The sequence below is a fragment of the Catharus ustulatus genome, chromosome 29, assembly GCF_009819885.2.
Source record: "Catharus ustulatus isolate bCatUst1 chromosome 29, bCatUst1.pri.v2, whole genome shotgun sequence".
In the NCBI taxonomy this organism is placed as follows: Eukaryota; Metazoa; Chordata; class Aves; order Passeriformes; family Turdidae; genus Catharus; species Catharus ustulatus.
In genome coordinates this window covers 1,657,478-1,675,526 of record NC_046249.1, presented here as the reverse complement: position 1 = coordinate 1,675,526, position 18,049 = coordinate 1,657,478, and the positions used below count along the sequence as shown (strand labels likewise).

At 45.7% G+C, this 18,049-nt stretch overlaps 1 protein-coding gene across 8 annotated transcripts in view; it reads right to left on the bottom strand.

The window, feature by feature from the left end:
- The window catches only part of CRTC1 (CREB regulated transcription coactivator 1), a 54,987-nt gene that overhangs the window by 18,609 nt on the left and 18,329 nt on the right, over positions 1-18,049 (bottom strand). For 5 of the 8 annotated variants that reach the window (XM_033082134.2, XM_033082138.2, XM_033082139.2 and 2 more), the window contains exons 2-9: positions 15,737-15,853; positions 14,343-14,390; positions 11,469-11,606; positions 9,413-9,474; positions 7,288-7,382; positions 4,968-5,053; positions 3,973-4,016; positions 1,051-1,271 (exon numbers count right to left, since the gene is read on the bottom strand). In XM_033082134.2, the coding sequence (XP_032938025.1) occupies positions 1,051-1,271; positions 3,973-4,016; positions 4,968-5,053; positions 7,288-7,382; positions 9,413-9,474; positions 11,469-11,606; positions 14,343-14,390; positions 15,737-15,853 (811 nt within the window). The remainder of the gene's footprint in view (positions 1-1,050; positions 1,272-3,972; positions 4,017-4,967; positions 5,054-7,287; positions 7,383-9,412; positions 9,475-11,468; positions 11,607-14,342; positions 14,391-15,736; positions 15,854-18,049) is intronic. The other 3 variants (XM_033082136.2, XM_033082137.2, XM_033082140.2) reach the window with 1 other exon arrangement.

The following is an 18,049-nucleotide window of genomic DNA, read 5'->3' as shown; positions in this document are numbered from 1 at the left end:
GTTGGCCAGTGCTGCTGGAGCTGCTCAGGGCTGGGAACCGCAACTCCAACCAACCAAACCCCAAAAAAATCCCCAAAAAAATCCAAAAAAATCCCCAAAAAAGCAGATGTGGATAAAGATAAATGTCCTATTAAATAGAAATGTCCAGGCTCACCCTGGCTGGCAGCTCCCAGCCCTGAGCTGCCGGTGCTGCCGGAGCTACACAGGGCTGGGAATGGCGACTCCAACCAACCAAACCCCAAAAAAATCCCCAAAAAATAAAAAAAAATCCCAAAAAATCCCCAAAAACCTCCAAAAAATCCCCAAAAAATCCCCAAAAAATCCTCAAAAAAGTAGATTTGGATAAAGATATCTGTCCTATCAGTAAATACAATTATTCCTTACCCTGGTTGGCAGCTCCCAGCCCTGAGCTGCCGGTGCTGCTGGAGCTGCTCAGGGCGGGGAACGGCGACTCCAACCAAACAAACCCCCAAAAAATCCAAAAAAATCCCAAAAAAATCCCAAAAAATAAAAAAAAAAATCCCAAAAAAATCCCAAAAAATCCTCAAAAAATCCCAAAAAATCCTCAAAAAATCCCCAAAAAATCAAAAAAAATCCCAAAAAATCCCAACAAACCCCCCAAAAAATCCCCAAAAATCCCAAAAAAGCAGATTTGGATAAAGATAACTGTCCTATCAGTAAATAGAATTATCCCGTACCCTGGCTGGCAGCTCCCAGCCCTGAGCTGCCGGTGCTGCTGGAGCTGCTCAGGGCGGGAAACCGCGACTCCAACCAACCAAACCCCAAAAAAATCCCCAAAAAATAAAAAAATAAATCCCCAAAAAAATCCCAAAACATAAAAAAAAATTCAAAAAAAATTTAAAAAAAAATCCAAAAAAAATCCCAAAAAAATTCCATAAAAACCCCCCAAAAATCCCAAAAAAATCCCCAAAAAATCCCAAAAAATCCCCAAAAAAATCCCAAAAAATCCCAAAAAAATCCCAAAAAAATAATAAATAAATCCCAAAAAAGCAGATTTGGATAAAGACAACTCTCCTATCAGTTCCTTACCCTGGCTGGCAGCTCCCAGCCCCAGCTGGGTCAGGTTGGCCGCCAGGTTGCCGGTGCTGCTGGAGCTGCTCAGGGCAGGGAACGGCGACTCCTCGGGGTCCAGGGGCGTGGGCAGGGGCGAGGGGAAGTGGATGTTGGTCAGGTCAGGCAGGGACCCCCCGGTGTTGTGAGCACCAGGGACCAGAGCTGCGCTGCTGTCCTGCTCTGCCGAGGGGAAAATGCTGCAGGGGGAGAAAAAATAAAAATTAATTCATGTTTGGGTGTGAATGGGGACAAAAAACAGAAATTCATTCGTGTTTGGGTGTGAATGGGGCAGAAAAAATATAAATTAATTCATGTTTGGGTGTGAATGGGGACAAAAAACAGAAATTGGTTTGTGTTTGGGTGTGAATGGGAGGGGAAAATAAAATTAATTTGTGTTTGGGTGTGAATGGGGGGGAAAATAAAATTAATTTGTGTTCTGGTCTGCAGGGGGGAAATAGAAATTAATTTGTGTTTGGGTCTGCAGGGGGACAAAAACCAGAAATTAATTCATGTTTGGGTGTGAATGGGGGGGAAAAATAGAAATTAATTCATGGTTGGGTGTGAATGGGGGGGGAAAATAAAATTAATTTGTGTTTGGGTGTGAATGGGGGGGGAAAAATAGAAATTAATTCATGGTTGGGTCTGCAGGGGGGGAAAAAATAGAAATTAATTCATGTTTGGGTGTGAATGGGGGGGGAAATAAAATTGATTTGTGTTTGGGTCTGGATGGGGGAAAATAAAATTAATTTTGTTCTGGTCTGGATGGGGGGAAAATAGAAATTAATTTGTGTTTGAGTCTGCAGTGGGGAAAAACAGAAATGAATTTGTGACTGGTCTGCAGGGGTGTACAAATAGAATTGAATTCATGTTTGGGTGTGAATGAGGGGGGAAAATAAAAATTAATTTGTGTTCTGGTCTGCAGTGGGGAAAAAAAATTAATTTTGTTCTGGTCTGGATGGGGGGAAATAGAAATTAATTTGTGTTTGGGTGTGAAGGGGGACAAAAACCAGAAATTGGTTTGTGTTTGGGTGTGAATGGGGGGGGAAAATAAAATTATTTTGTGTTTGGGTCTGGATGGGGGGGAAATAAAAATTAATTTGTGTTCTGGTCTGGATGGGGGGAAGGTAGAAATTAATTTGTGTTTGGGTCTGCAGGGGGGGAAAAATAGAAATTAATTTGTGTTTGGGTGTGAACAGGGGGAAAATAAAAATTAATTTGTGTTTGGATTTGGATGGGGGGGAAATAAAAATTAATTTGTGTTTTGATCTTGAAGGAGGGAGAATAAAAATTAACTTGTGTTCTGGTCTGGATGGGGGGAAAAAATAGAAATTAATTCATGTTTGGGTATGAATAGGGGGAAAATAAAACTAATTTGTGTTTGGGTCTGCAGGGGGGAAAATAAAATTAATTCTGTTCTGGCCTGGATGGGGGGGAAAACAGAAATGAATTTGTGACTGATGTGCAGGGTGTACAAATAGAAATTAATTCATGTTTGGGTGTGAATGGGGGGGGAAATAAAATTAATTTGTGTTCTGGTCTGCAGGGGGGAAAAAAAAACTTAATTTGTGTTCTGATCTGGATGGGGGGAAATAGAAATTAATTTGTGTTTGGGTCTGCAGGGGGGGAAAAATAGAAATTAATTCATGTTTGGGTGTGAAGGGGGACAAAAAACAGAAATTGGTTTGTGTTTGGGTGTGAATGGGGGGAGAAATAGAAATTAATTAATGTTTGGGTCTGCAGGGGGGAGAAAAAACAGAAATAATTAATTCATGTTTGGGTCTGCAGTGGGGGGAGAAAATAGAAATTAATTCATGTTTGGGTGTGAATGGGGGGGGAAATAAAATTAATTTGTGTTCTGGTCTGCAGGGGGGGAAAAAAAACTTAATTTGTGTTCTGATCTGGATGGGGGGAAGTAGAAATTAATTTGTGTTTGGGTCTGCAGGGGGGGAAAAATAGAAATTAATTCATGTTTGGGTGTGAATGGGGGGAAAATAAAAATTAATTTGTGTTCAAGTTTGCAGTGGGGAAAATAAAATTAATTTTGTTCTGGTCTGGATAGGGGGAAATAGAAATTAGTGTTTGGGTCTGCAGGGGTGTTAAAATAGAAATTAATTCATGTTTGGGTGTGAATGGGGGGGAAAATAAAAATTAATTTGTGTTCGGGTCTGGATGGGGGAAAAATAGAAATTAATTTGTAACTGGTCTGCAGGGGGGGAAAAATAGAAATTAATTTGAGTTCTGGCCTGGATGGGGGGAAAATAGAAATTAGTTTGTGTTCAGGTCTGGATGGGGGGAAAAAATAGAAATTAATTCATGGTTGGGTGTGAAGGGGGGGAAAAAATAAAAATTAATTTGGTTTGGGTCTGCAGTGGGAAAAAAAAATTGTGTTAATTTGTGTTCTGGTTTGGATGGGGGAAAAAGTAGAAATTAATTCATGTTCTGGTCTGGATGGGGGGTGGAAAATAGAAATTAATTTGTGTTTGGGTCTACATGGGGAAAAAATAGAAATTAATTCATGTTTTGGTCTGGAAAGAGTTTTGTGGAATGTGTTTAACAAAAAAAATTTCATTAAAAGATACTTTTGAGATTTTTAAATATAATTTTAACAAGAACATTTCATCAAGAAAATATTTTTCAGCTTTTAAACTGTTATTTCACAAGGAATTCCATACAAAAGATATTTTTCAGCTTTAAAAAAATTCCATAATTAAGATTTTTTTTTATTTCTGCCTCTCAGAGGTTCTTGTTTTATACCCAGAAAATACCAAAGCACCAGGAAATTCCAGGAAATTCCAGGAAATTCCAGGAAATTCAACCCCAAATTTTCTGTAAGATCTCAATGCTCTTAAAAAAATTTTAAAAATTAAATTAAACAAATCAAAAATTGCTCAGACTCACTTGATTCCTGGAACCTCACAGGATTTTGGTCTTGATGACCCAGTCTGGAAGAGAAAAGAGATTTAAAGGCAAATTTGGAGACATTGCAAAAAATAAATTTAATTTCATCATTTCTGTCTAAAATCTTTGAAGATTTTTATCTTTTTTTTTTGCTTTATTGGCTCAATAAATCTTAAATTTCAGATTTCTCCTCATACAACCAAACCTGTGCATTCACACATAAAATATTTTCTGATCAAATATTTATTATTTATTTTTAATCTCAAGTAATTTATGAATATTGACAGTAATTAAAGCACTCATTGATCTAAATTTGTTCAGAAAATAAAATTTTATGGTTTGAAAGGTGCAATTCCCACATAAAAATTAATTCTGATCAAATATTTATTAATTGTTTTTAAATAAAGCATTTAATCTTCAATCTCCTCAAGTAATTAATGAAGATTTACAGTAATTAAAGTATTTATTGATCTAAATTTGTTCAGAAAATAAAATTTTCTGCTTTGAAAGGTGCAATTCCTACCAAAAAATCCTATCAAATATTTATTAATTGTTTTTAAATAAAGCATTTAATCTTCAATCTCCTCAAGTAATTAATGAAGATTTACAGTAATTAAAGTATTTATTGATCTAAATTTGTTCAGAAAATAAAAATTTATGGTTTGAAAGGTGCAATTCCCACATAAAAATTCATTCTGATCAAATATTTATTATTTATTTTTAAACCCAGCATTTAATCTCCAATCTCCTCAAGTAATTTATGAAGATTTACAGTAATTAAAGGATTTATTGATCTAAACTTGTTCAGAAAATAAAATTTTATGGTTTGAAAGGTGCAATTCCCACATAAAAATTAATTCTGATCAAATATTTAATAATTGTTTTTAAATAAAGCATTTAATCTCCAATCTCCTCAAGTAATTTATGAAGATTTACAGTAATTAAAGCATTTATTGATCTAAATTTGTTCAGAAAATAAAATTTTCTGCTTTTACCTTTTTAGTGTCCCAGCCTTGCTTAGAGAGGGCTTTGTCTGCATCTGAGGTGGTTTCTTCCATTCCAGGGACAGTCAGCAATAAAACTAAAAATAAAAAAGTGAATAATTAATAATTAATAATCAATAATTAATAATTAATAATTAATAATCAATAATATTCACTTTCACATTGACACATCCTCAGATTGGAAATTTAACCCTTGGGGGAAATCTTAATGAAATTTAAATTATCAAAGTTGCATTCTGTGGGTTCAAAAAAAAAACCCCAAAGATTCCTGAAACCAGATATAATAATAAATAAAAATATAAAATAAAATATAATAGCAATAAATTATTAAATAAGTGAGATTTTAATGAAAACCCAAATAATATTTAAAAACATCCTGGTTTCCAATTTACTGTGCATGTGCCTGGAAGGGTTTCTTTGGCACCTGGATTTTCACATTTTTTATTTTTTTTGCACAAATGAAAACCTTGAATACCCAAAGGGATTCCAAGGGGATTCCAATGGGGAAAATCCAAATTATTTCCCCATCCTGAGATGGAGAAACACCACAAAGCTGGAATTTCATCCTCCACATCCCAAGGACATTGTAGTTCAAGGTGGCAAAGAAATTTTGTTTTTTAAATAGATAAATTTTTAAAAATTAAAAAAAAATAAAGCCCAGCCAGAGAGAGACGAATTAATAAAATAAAAAATAAAATTAAATGAAATTAAATTAAATAAGTAAAATAAAATAAAGTAAAATAAAATAAAATAAAATAAAATTAAATCAAATTAAAATAAAATAAAATAAAATAAAACTCAGCCACGAGTGAAAATCCAGATTTCTGGAATCCTGGGTGTTGCTTGAAGGGTTCAATGTGGGAGTTTTCTTTAGGATCAGGGAATTTTAAGGTTGAAAATTCCCAATTTTGCTGAGCTGGAGCAGAACCAGGCCCAGCAGAGGGCACCAGAGTGGGACTGTTGGGGTTGGTGCTGTGGGGTTTTTGTGGGGTTATTTGGGATTGTTTGGGATTGTTGTTGTGGGATTGTTCTGGAATTATGCTGGGATTGTTTGGGATTGTTCTGGGATTGTTGTTGTGGGATTGTTGTGGGGTTGCACTGGGATTGTTTGGGATTGTTGTTATGGGGTTGTTGTGGATTGTTCTGGAATTGTTCTGGGATTGTTGTTATGGGATTGTTTGGGATTGTTCTGGGATTGAACTGGGATTGTTTGGGATTGTTGTTGTGGGGTTGTTGCGGGATGGTTCTGGGATTGCTCTGGGATTATTCTGGAATTGTTGTGGGATTGTTGCGGGATGGTTCTGGGATTGCTCTGGGATGTTCTGGGACTGTTGTGGGGTTGTTGTAGGATTGTTCTGGAATTATGCTGGGATTGTTGTGGGATTGTTGTGGGATTGTTGTGGGATAGTTCTTGAATTGTTCTGGGGTTGTGGGATTGTTCTGGGATTATTCTGGGATTGTTCTGGGATTGTTTGAGATTGTTGTGGGGTTGTTGTGGGATTGCTGTTGTGGGATTGTTTGGGGTTGTGGCTGTGGGACTGTTCTGGGGTTGTTACTCTGGGATTGTTCTAGAATTGCACTGGGACTGTTGTTGTGGGATTGTTGTGGGATTGTTCTGGAATTGTTCTGTGATTACTCTGGGATTGTTTTGGAATTGCTCTGGGATTGCTCTGGAATTGTTCTGGCATTGTTGTGGGATTGCTTTGGATTGTTCTGGAATTGTTCTGGGGTTGCTCTGGGATTGCTCTGGGATTGCTCTGGGTTTGCTCTGGAATTGTTCTGGGATTGTTCTGGGGTTATTCTGGGATTGTTTTGGAATTGCTCTGGGATTGCTCTGGAATTGCTCTGGGATTGCTATGGAATTGCTCTGGGGTTGCTGTGGAATTGTTCTGGGGTTGTTGTGGGATTGCTCTGGGTTTGCTCTGGAATTGTTCTGGGATTGCTCTGGGGTTGTTCTGGGGTTGTTTGGGATGCTCCTGGGGATCCCCAGCAGTAACCCAGCCTGCAGCCTCTGCTCTGTCCCTGCAGAGCTGGGAACTCCAGGCTGCTCCAGCAGCTCCTGGCAGTGCTGAGAGCTCAGCCCCAGAGTCCCCCCAGCCCAGAGCATCCCCCAGGGCAGGAATGACAACACCTGGGGCTCAGGAAAATGTTCCCCCTTTGTTCTGTGCCACTTCTCCAGGATTTCAGCACCCAGAAATGTGAATGTGATCCAGCTGTGCTCAGCACTCCTGCATTTTCCAAATAAATTGAGTCAAATCTGTGGGGATTCCATTGTTATAAATCTTTTTATCCTTTTTTTTTTCCTGCTCACCTCTTTTCTGCTGCATGTCCTGGGACCCTCCTGAAAAGGATTCCTGCTGAGCTGGAGTCATGGTGCTCTGGTGCAAGGCAGAATCAGAATTTGTCCTGAGAGAAAGCAAAACCCACAATATTTTTATTGCCAGCTTCACTAAATAAAAGAATTTTCCTCTTAACAACTCAGTAAAAATTCAATATTGTGCATTAAAACCCAAAAATCTCTGTATGGCAGAAAGCAGGCAGGACTTCCTTATGAAAAAAAACAATTTGCAGAACAAATTAGTTCAAGTTTGAAGAGCAATTGTTTCAATAATGGGATTGAGAGGAGCACAGGATGAATTGGTTGCCCTTGTTGGAACAGAGTTTTATCTGCTTTGTTCAGATTAAACAGGAGCAAATAATGCCATTTTTAAGCTGTTTAGCCATTGGGTGATTGTGGTGGCTGAAAAACAAACACTCCTGGTTGGGAGGAGGAAAAGGAAAGGTTTAGGATGTTGTGGAGATGGGAATTTCATGGCAAACAAATCTCAGGATGAGCTTTGTGATTGTGGCCACTCTCAAAAATTGTAATTCTGTGTTCCTTCCCACTGGAACAATCCCAGCCCAGCTTCTGCACACAGAGAATTATCCAAGTCTTGGGCTGTGCCTGGGGAATTCTGGATTTTTAAAGATTTTTAAGGATGTTGAAAGATGAAACTTTAAGGATTTACTTTTAAAAAGGCACCATTAAATGAAGGTATCAAAGGTACCATTAAATGAAGGTATCACTTGCACACTTTAACTTCAAAACTCATTTCAAAGGAGCACTATGGAATGAAAAACTCCATTTCTGAATTTCAAAAGGCACAATTCCAACCTGCTGCAGCTGGAGGTGCTGCAGGGACACAGAACACCCAAATCCTCAAGTTTTGGCACCCAAACCCCAGGTTGTGGCACCCAAACCCCTCAGGGTGACACCCAAACCCCTCAGGGTGACACCCAAACCCCTCAGGGTGGCACCCAAACCCCAGGCTGTGGCACTCAAAGCCCTCAGGGTGGCACCCAAACCCTCAGGGTGGCAACCAAACACCCCAGGGTGGCAAAAAATCCCCAGGATGGTGGCACCCAAATCCCAGGTTGTGACACCCAAACTCCCCAGGATGGTGGCACCCAACCCTCAGGGTGGCACCCAAACCCCCTCAGAGTACCACCCAAATCCCTCAGGGTGGCACCCAAACCCCTCAGAGTACCACCCAAACCCCTCAGGGTGGCACCCAAACCCCCCAGGGTGACACCCAAATCCCCCAGGGTGGCACCCAAACCCTCAAGTTGTGACACCCAAACCCCCCAGAGTGACACCCAAACCCTCAGGGTGGCACCCAAACCCCTCAGGGTGGCACCTAAATACCCCAGGTTGTGGCACCCAAACCCCCAGATTGGTGGCACCCAAAGCCCAGGTTGTGGCACCCAAACCCCCTGGGTGACACCCAAACCCCCAGGGTGACACCCAAACCCCCCAAGGTGACACTCAAACTCCCAGAGTGACACCCAAACCCCTCAGGCTGGCACCCAAACCCCCAGGGTGACACCCAAACCCCCCAGGGTGACACCCAAACTCCCAGAGTGACACCCAAACCCCTCAGGGTGGCACCCAAACCCCCAGATTGTGGCACCCAAACCCCCAGATTGGTGGCACCCAAAGCCCAGGTTGTGGCACCCAAACCCCTCAGGGTGACACCCAAACCCTCCAGGGTGACACCCAAACCCCCCAGGGTGACACCCAAACCCCCAGGCTGGCACCCAAACCCCTCAGGGTGGCACCCAAACCCCCAGATTGTGGCACCCAAACCCCCAGATTGGTGGCACCCAAAGCCCAGGTTGTGGCACCCAAACCCCTCAGGGTGACACCCAAACCCTCCAGGGTGACACCCAAACCCCCCAGGGTGACACCCAAACCCCTCAGGGTGGCACCCAAACCCCCAGGGTGGCACCCAAACCCCTCAGGATGGCACTCAAACCCCCAGGGTGACACCCAAACCCCCAGGCTGGCACCCAAACCCCAGGCTGGCACTCAAACCCCCAGGGTGACACCCAAACCCCAGGTGGTGACACCCAAACCCCCCAGGGTGACACCCAAACTCCCAGATTGTGGCACCCACCTCCTCCAGCTGGTGTCCGAGGGCGGGGACAGGTACACGGTGCCGTAGGGACAGCTGTCCACGTGGGCAGGGTTAAGGCAGCAACACTTCCCACTGCAGCAGGAAATCTCTTCCCAAGATAAATTCCAAAGATCCTGTCAGAACTCCCAGACTCTCCATGGAGAATCAGGGTACCAGCCCCAAGCAAAGGATGTGTGCAGGAACAGGAGGGAACTGAGATGCCAGCCCTGCTGCCAGGAGCTGTGCCCACCCCAGGCCGAGGTGCCAGCCCTAAGCCAAGGAGCTGTGCAGGAACAGAAGGGAACTGTGCCCATCCCAGGCAGGCTGAGGTGCCAACCCCAAAACAAGGAGCTCTACAGGAGCAGAAGGGAACTGAGGTGCCAGCCCCAAGCCCAGGAGCTGTGCCCACCCCAGGCCCAGGTGGCAGCCCCAAACCAAGAAACTCTGCAGGAGCAGAAGGGAACTGAGGTGCCAACCCCAAGCCAAGGATGTGTGCAGGAACAAAAGGGAGCTGTGCCCATCCCAGGCAGGCTGAGGTGCCAGCCCTGCTGCTCAGGAGTGTGCCCACCCCAGGCCAAGGTGTCAGCCCTAAGCCAAGGAGCTGTGCAGGAACAGAAGGGAACTGAGGTGCCAGCCCAAAGTCCAGGAGCTGTGGCAACCCCAGGCCCAGGTGCCAGCCCAAAGTCCAGGAGCTGTGGCAACCCCAGGCCCAGGTGCCAGCCCCAAACCAAGGAACTATGCAGGAACAGAAGGGAGCTGTGCCCACCCCAGGTCGAGGTGCCAGCCCCAAACCAAGGAGCTCTGCAGGAGCAGAAGGGAACTGAGGTGCCAGCCCCAAACCAAGGAACTATGCAGGAACAGAAGGGAGCTGTGCCCATCCCAGGCCCTGGTAGCAGCCCCAAATCAAGGAGCTGTGCAGGAGCAGAAGGGAACTGAGGTGCCAGCCCTGCTGCTCAGGAGTTGTGTCCACCCCAAGCTGAGATGCCATCCCCAAGCCAAGGATGTGTGCAGGAACAAAAGGGAGCTGTGCCCATCCCAGGCAGGCTGAGGTGCCAGCCCTGCTGCTCAGGAGCTGTGCCCACCCCAGGCCCAGGTGCCAGCCCCAAGCCAAGGAGCTGTGCCCCCCCAGGCCCAGGTGCAGCCCCAAGCCCAGGAACTGTGCCCATCCTAGATCGAGGTGGTAGCCCCAAAGCCCAGGAGCTGTGCCCACCCTAGATTGAGATGCCAGTCCCAAGCCCAGGAGCTGTGCCCCAGGCCCAGTGCCAGCCCCAAGCCCAGGAGCTGTGCCCACCCCAGGCAGGCTGAGGTGCCAGCCCCAAGCCCAGGAGCTGTGCAGGAACAGAAGGGAGCTGAGGTGCCAGCCCTGCTGCCAGGAGCTGTGCCCACCCCAGGCCCAGTGGTAGCCCCAAAGCCCAGGAGCTGTGCCCACCCTAGATTGAGGTGCCAGCCCCAAGCCCAGAAGCTGTGCCCCAGGCCCAGGTGCAGCCCCAAGCCCAGGAGCTGTGCCCACCACAGGCCCAGGTGCAGCCCCAAGCCCAGGAGCTGTGCCCCAGGCAGGCTGAGGTGCCAGCCCCAAGCCCAGGAGCTGTGCCCCCCCAGGCCCAGTGGTAGCCCCAAAGCCCAGGAGCTGTGCCCACCCTAGATTGAGGTGCCAGCCCCAAGCCCAGGAGCTGTGCCCACCCCAGGTGCAGCCCCAAGCCCAGGATCTGTGCCACCCCAGGCCCAGGTGCAGCCCCAAGCCCAGGATCTGTGCCCCAGGCCCAGGTGCAGCCCCAAGCCCAGGAGCTGTGCCCCAGGCCCAGTGCCAGCCCCAAGCCCAGGAGCTGTGCCCCAGGCCCAGTGCCAGCCCCAAGCCCAGGAGCTGTGCCCACCCCAGGCCCAGGTGCAGCCCCAAGCCCAGGAGCTGTGCCCCAGGCCCAGGGGCAGCCCCAAGCCCAGGAGCTGTGCCCCAGGCCCAGTGCCAGCCCCAAGCCCAGGAGCTGTGCCCCAGGCCCAGTGCCAGCCCCAAGCCCAGGAGCTGTGCCCCAGTCCCAGGGGCAGCCCCACAGAAGGATATCTGCCGGCCGTGCTTGTCCACGGAGAGCGGGCGCCGGTGCGGCGAGCCCAGGCGGTTGCGCTCCCGGTACACCCTGTCCACCAGCCCGTGGTGCCGCGTGGTCCTGCTGGTGTCCAGCGCCGACGACTGGAACGGGGTCTGGGGGAGACACTGGGATTATCCACAGGGAACAGCCCCAGCTGCCACAGCCTCCTCCTCCTCCTCCTCCTCCTGTGCCAGGCTGGGTCACTCTCAGCAATCACTCTCACAAGATGTTGGATTGTTTTGTTTTTCCTTCCCGACAGCTTTTTGGCCAAGCTGCCTCCTGCACAAGGGGCCATGCTGGAGCTGCCCTGGCCTGGCTCAGGGCTGCCCTCACTCACACCTTGGCAGCCCTGGAGCCCCTCAGGAGCTGCCAGCTGCTGTCCACATGCCCTCGGTGCAGCATGCAGGGCACAGCCAGGATCAACATGCTGCCATCCAGAGCTGAGCCCGGGGCAGGGGTGCAGGGAGGAGCTGCACGCTGAGCTCAGACACTGCCTGCTCCCAGGGCTGCCCCTCAGCCCTCCCTGCAGCTCTTTGCTTTTCAGGGCACACTGAGAGGATGAAAAGAAAAAAGAAAAGCAGTTTCCTTCCTCTTCTGTCTGATGGGATGGAAGTGATTTTCAGCTCCTTCAGTGATCCCACCTGGACTCTTATCAGCACTGACATCCTGAGCAGATGATTCCAGAGCAGGAGGATGGCAGGGGAAGGAAGGACAGGGAAGATGAATTCCCAGGCTAAACTGGAAAAACTTTCCCATTTTCCACAGCCCTTCCCAGTGCATACCTGGGGGGGGGACAAAGGAAGTACTGAGGGGTCAATCTCTGCTTCAACTCCACCAGCAATTTATGGGGCTCCAGGGAGAAAAATCCTCCCCAGCCTTGCACTCCCTGCCAATGTGAACAGCTTTGCTGAGTCCCTCAACACCATCTGTTTGGAAATCCAAAATTTCCTCCTCCATTCAGGTGCTGCACGTGGCAAATGCACTGTCCTGTCTGCCAAGCCAAGAAACCATCTGGCTTCCACATTCATCCCTTTTTCTTTTTTTTCTTTTTTTTTTTTTTTTTTTTTCCCCAAGTGTCAGCTTTGGCTGTTGAAAAGATTATTTCTATAAAGCTTTGCATTTATTTTGAAAGGCTTTGTTTGTATGAACTTTTTAAAGAGCCTTTCTACTATTTTAAACTCTTTTCTCTTCAGCAAATATTGGGCTCCTCACCCTCTCTGTGTTAACAGAGCTGCAGAGGGGCTGTGGTGTTTATTTTCTCATTTCAGGGCCAACATTTTCTATGCAGCAGAATATTTAAGGCAACAGGGGACTAAAAAGGAGCACAGTGACTTTTTACAGGACTCTCAGCACTTCAGTTCATGGGGTTTGTGCTTCACTTCCTCACTTGGCTGAGAAATCTCAAACAGAATCTCAATTTTAAGGCTTTTAAATTCAAACACGGCGCTTTAATCTCTGCTGCAAGCACTGAGCAACAATCCCCACACACAAGTGGGAATATTCATCATTCCAAAGTGACAAAAGGTCTCAAACTCCTCTTTTTTTTTTTCTGTTCTTACAGCCCAAAAGGCAGCAAAATTTGCAAATACGTGCTTGGAAGGTCAACAGGAAAAGCAATTTCCTATGGCAGTGGTGTCAGCTAAAAAAGGAGCACAGGGAGTGCAGAGCTCACCTGCAATTTCAAAGCACAAAACTATAAAGACAAAAAGTTTGATGTAAATAGGGGTTTTTTTAGGTTTTTATATTTTTTTAAGCACAATTTCCTTATTAAAAACAAAATAAAAATCTCATTTGAGTGCAGTAGTGGCACAAATAAATGTGGAATGTGTCCCAGCTCAGGGTTACAGTTTATAGGAAGGGGGAATTTTGGGGCAATGCTGTTCCTTGGCTTTCCAGGAACCCAGATCCCAAAAGAATCCTGAATTTAGGGAAACAGAAAACACCTGAGGAAATGGGTATCACCTCCAACAGGTCTATAAAATAAAATTCCTATAAAATTTATTTAGGGCCAAACACCAGGACAATGTTCCTGGATTGAAATTCCACATCTCTGCATGGCATGAGATGTTTAACTATAGGGAGGTTTGGTTTCTATAAAATAAAATTCCTATAAAATTGATTTAGGGCCAAACACCAGGACAATGTTCCTGGATTAAAATTCCACATCTCTGCACGGCATGAGATGTTTAACTATAGGGAAAAAATGGATTTTTAAAAAAATAATAGATGTGAGCATGGATTTTATTTGGAAAAATGAAGAACTAAAAAGGTTTTACTCCTCTGAAAAATATTCAAGGGTTTGAGACCAGACCCAAAACCCCCCAGAAGATGAAAAGAGCAGCTCAACACAGACAGGAAGGAAAAAGCTCCGTGCTCTCCAAGTGTCCTTTAGGATGGATCAGAAACAAACCCAGGTGAGTGATGGGGGGAAGGAGGGTGGTCCCTACAGCTGGTTGGTATTTTGGTGCCTCCTGGTGCCAAGCAGGATTTGGGAATTCATTCTGCCCTTCCCCATGGATTAAACATGCAGGCTGAGTGCACATGCTCAGAGATTGCTGAAACCACAGGCCAGGAGTGAATAATCCACTGTCTGCACCCATCAACCCCCAAAAAACCACCAGAAATAACCACATGACAGCAAGTCCAGGGAGTCTGCACAGCAATTCTCTGCATGTTCCAGACTGGGATGCACGGCCAAACCTGGATTTGTGTGGCAGCCCTGTGGAGCTGGGGGTGAACCAAAGAAAGGCAGAGCGGGGCGGAGCGGGTGTGCAGAAATACGTATCCACCTGGGCAAACAGGACCAGTCCTAAATACGTATTTGCACAAACCTAAAAACTTGTTTTTACCAAAGAGACAGGAACTGCTCCAAAGGTTTCAGCCAGAGCTCCGTTGTGCTGCAAATCAAAGAAGCAGAAGATGCTCAGACACCAAGGCAGGGACAGGCTCTGCCTCCAACACCATCCTGGGGAATCCTGCAGAGCTTTTCTCCCCTGCCACAAACATGGGGCTGATTGTCACCATTTGTTATCTGGAACAACATCCATTTGGCTTGATTTTTTTCCTTTTTTTTTGTTTTTTTGGTTTTTTTGTGTGTGAAAAAAAATATAAAAAACCCCAGGGTTTAAGGACAGTTGTTTCCATCATTCATGAATTTTGGAATATTCCCTTTTCAGCAGTCAGGATTAAAACCATCAGTGATGGCCATCAAGCACAGAAATATCAATGTTTAAAAGGAATTCTTAACCTCCTTAACAAAGAGAAAAACTTGAACAGAGCAGATATTGTGGGGGAGCACTGAGGATTTCCATCCACTACAAACCTCTGCTCTGGATTCCCCAAAGAATTAAAGATTAAAATAGACTTTGTGCCTCTCCTCTTGCACAAGATTCAAGCTTTGAACCTGCCCAAATTCAGCTGTCTGCACCTATTTGAAGAAGCAGTTAGAGGTCAGCAAGAGTTTCTCCATTTTTATTAAACAGCCTCCATCAGAAAACCACAAACTGCAAAATTTCCTTCCCACCACATCCTCGAGAGCTCAACTGAAACTGTGACTGCTCAAAAAAAGGAAGAACAATGCAGAAATGTTCATTATTTGAAACACTCTGAATCAATTAAATGTGAAAATCAGGAATCCACAAAGGATCCACCAACTAATCCTGTCTTTTATTTATACAACATTTATTTTACACCATCCTCTGTCCAAACTCTTTTCAAACAGCAAAATGTTCACCTTGAAATTCTGATTTTCTGTTTCAGCAAAATGTTCACCTTGAAACTCTGATTTTCTGTTTCAGCAAGATGTTCACCTGAAACTCTGATTTTCTGTTTCAGTAAAATATTCACCTGAAACTCTGATTTTCTGTTTAAGATGCATCATCCCTGGAGTCACAAAAGCCAGCCAGGACATTATTACATTATTACTTTGTGTCCCACTGCTCTTCTGCTCTCCCAAAATTGCTCCCACAGGACATGCACATCAACTCCTGCACTCCCAGCTCCCAACACCACCTTTATTTCCTTTATTTATTTCCTTTGAATTGACAGCATCTTCCCAAATTTCATCTCTCAGAGCATCCCTGACCCCTCAAAACCAGGATAGGTGATTTAAAATTCACCCCAATCAATATAAAATAATATCCATCCATCCCTAAACTCATCACAAATTTTTTTCTGGGATTTCACAGCAGCATCCAAGCACAGAATCCATCAGGAAATGCAAGGAAAAGCTCTGGGAGCTCACCTGGAAGGGGAGATCCATGGCACTGTTCCCAATCTGGTTCACATTTGGCAGTGACCCCCCGTAGTACTGGCCACGACTCTGCCCCAGTTGCAAATATTGAGTTTTCTGCAGCTGTAGCTGAAAGAAAAAGGAAGAGGAAAATAAAATTTCGACTGTTTTAAGCAGCAGTGTGATCACTGAGAATGGAAATCATTAAAAGGCATCAATCCAGCTTTTACAAAGGAGGCTCCAAGAGTTTCTTGCAGCAGGAAAAGCCCTGGAGAAAGGGCAGGGAGAGATTTGCAAGGAAAAGGCAGAGCCAGGTTTTCACACAGAGGTTTTCACAGAAAACCCTTCAGCCAAGGAAGAATCAACACACCAAGAATTCCCTGTGGCACAGGGATGTGGAAATGAATCTGCAAAGCTTCACTGAATTCCAGGTGTCCCTCTCCAGTGAAATATTCCAGGGGTTTGCCCAGAGCTGGAGACATTTCTGGATGTTTATTTGGGATGCTCAGGGGTGCTCTGGGTGCTCAGGGATGTTCAGGGATATTCAGGGATATTCAGGGATGCTCAGGGATGCTCAGGAATGTCCAGGAATGATCAGGGATGTTGAGGAATGCTCAGGGATGTTCAGGGATGTTTAGGGATGTTCAAGGATGTTCAGGGATTTTCAGGAATGTCCACAGGAGCTCAGGGATGCTCGGGGATGTTCAGGGATTTTCAGGGATGCTCAGGAATGTCCAGGGGAGCTCAGGGATGCTCAGGAATGCTCGGGGATGCTCAGGAATGCTCGGGGATGCTCAGGGATGCTCAGGGATGTTCAGAAATGCTCAGGGATTTTCAGGAATGCTCAGGAACGCTCAGGGATTTTCAGGAATGCTCTGGGATTTTCAGGAATGCTCAGGGATGCTCAGGGATATTCAGGGATGCTCAGGGATGCTCAAGGGGAGCTCAGGGATGCGCAGGGATATTCAGGGATGTTCAGGGATGCTCAGGAATGCTCAGGGATGTTCAGGAATGCTCAGGGATGCTCAGGGATGCTCAAGGATATTCAGGGATTTTCAGGAATGTTCAGGAATGCTCAGAGATGCTCAAGGATGTTCAGGGATGCTCAGGAATGGTCAGGGATGCTCAGGAACGCTCAAGGATGTTCAGGGATTTTCAGGAATGTCCAGAGGAGCTCAGGGATGCTCAGGGATGCTCAGGGATATTCAGGAATGTTCAGGAATGCTCAGGGATGCTCAGGGATGCTCAGGGATATTCAGGAATGTTCAGGAATGCTCAGGGATGCTCAGGGATTTTCAGGGATGCTCAGGGATGCTCAGGGATGCTCAGGGATGCTCAGGAATGTTCAGGGATGCTCAGAGATTTTCAGGAATGCTCAGGAATACTCAGGGATGCTCAGGGATGCTCAGGGATGTTCAGGGATGATCAGGGATTTTCAGGAATGCTCAGGGATGATCAGGGATTTTCAGGAATGCTCAGGAATACTCAGGGATGCTCAGGGATGCTCAGGGATGTTCAGGGATGCTCAGGAATGCTCAGGGATGCTCAGGGATGATCAGGGATTTTCAGGAATGCTCAGGGATATTCAGGAATGCTCAGGAATGCTCAGGAATGGTCAGGAATGCTCAGGGATGTTCAGGGATGCTCAGGAATGGTCAGGAATGCTCAGGAATGCTCAGGGATGCTCAGGAATGCTCAGGGATGTTCAGAAATGCTCAGGGATATTCAGGAATGTTCAGTGATGTTCAGGAATGCTCGGGGATGTTCAGGAACGTTCAGGAATGCTCAGGAATGTTCAGGGATGCTCAGGGATGCTCAGAGTGCCCACAGCACACTGCCAGCACCCAGACAGGATGCAGAGAAAAGGCCCAGCCTGTTCATTCCACACCAACACTTTGGGGAGTATCCATGGAGGATCACAGAATTCCAGAGTGATTTGGGTGGGAAGTGACCTCAAGGATCATCTCCCACAGCTGCTCTGGGAATTCCATCCCAGCCAGGAATTTCATTTTCAAACAGTCCCTGAATCAAAGCTCACCCTGAGGAGGGCTCACACATTTTCCTGACATCCAAACAATTCCTAGAAAACTCAAATACCTTTTTTTCACAGAATTTCCCCCAGAAGCCACCAATTTCCAACAGCACAGTTAAAAATCTCTGTGCTTGAGCTGAGGGACCAAACAAATCCCTGAATTAGGAGATGAAACCTCTCCACAGAGCACAGAATGCCAGGATCACCGAGGTGGGGAAACAGCTCCAAGGGCAAAACACCACCCACAAAGCAGCTGAAGGGTTTTTTTTCCTTAAAAAAAGGGCAGATAATCC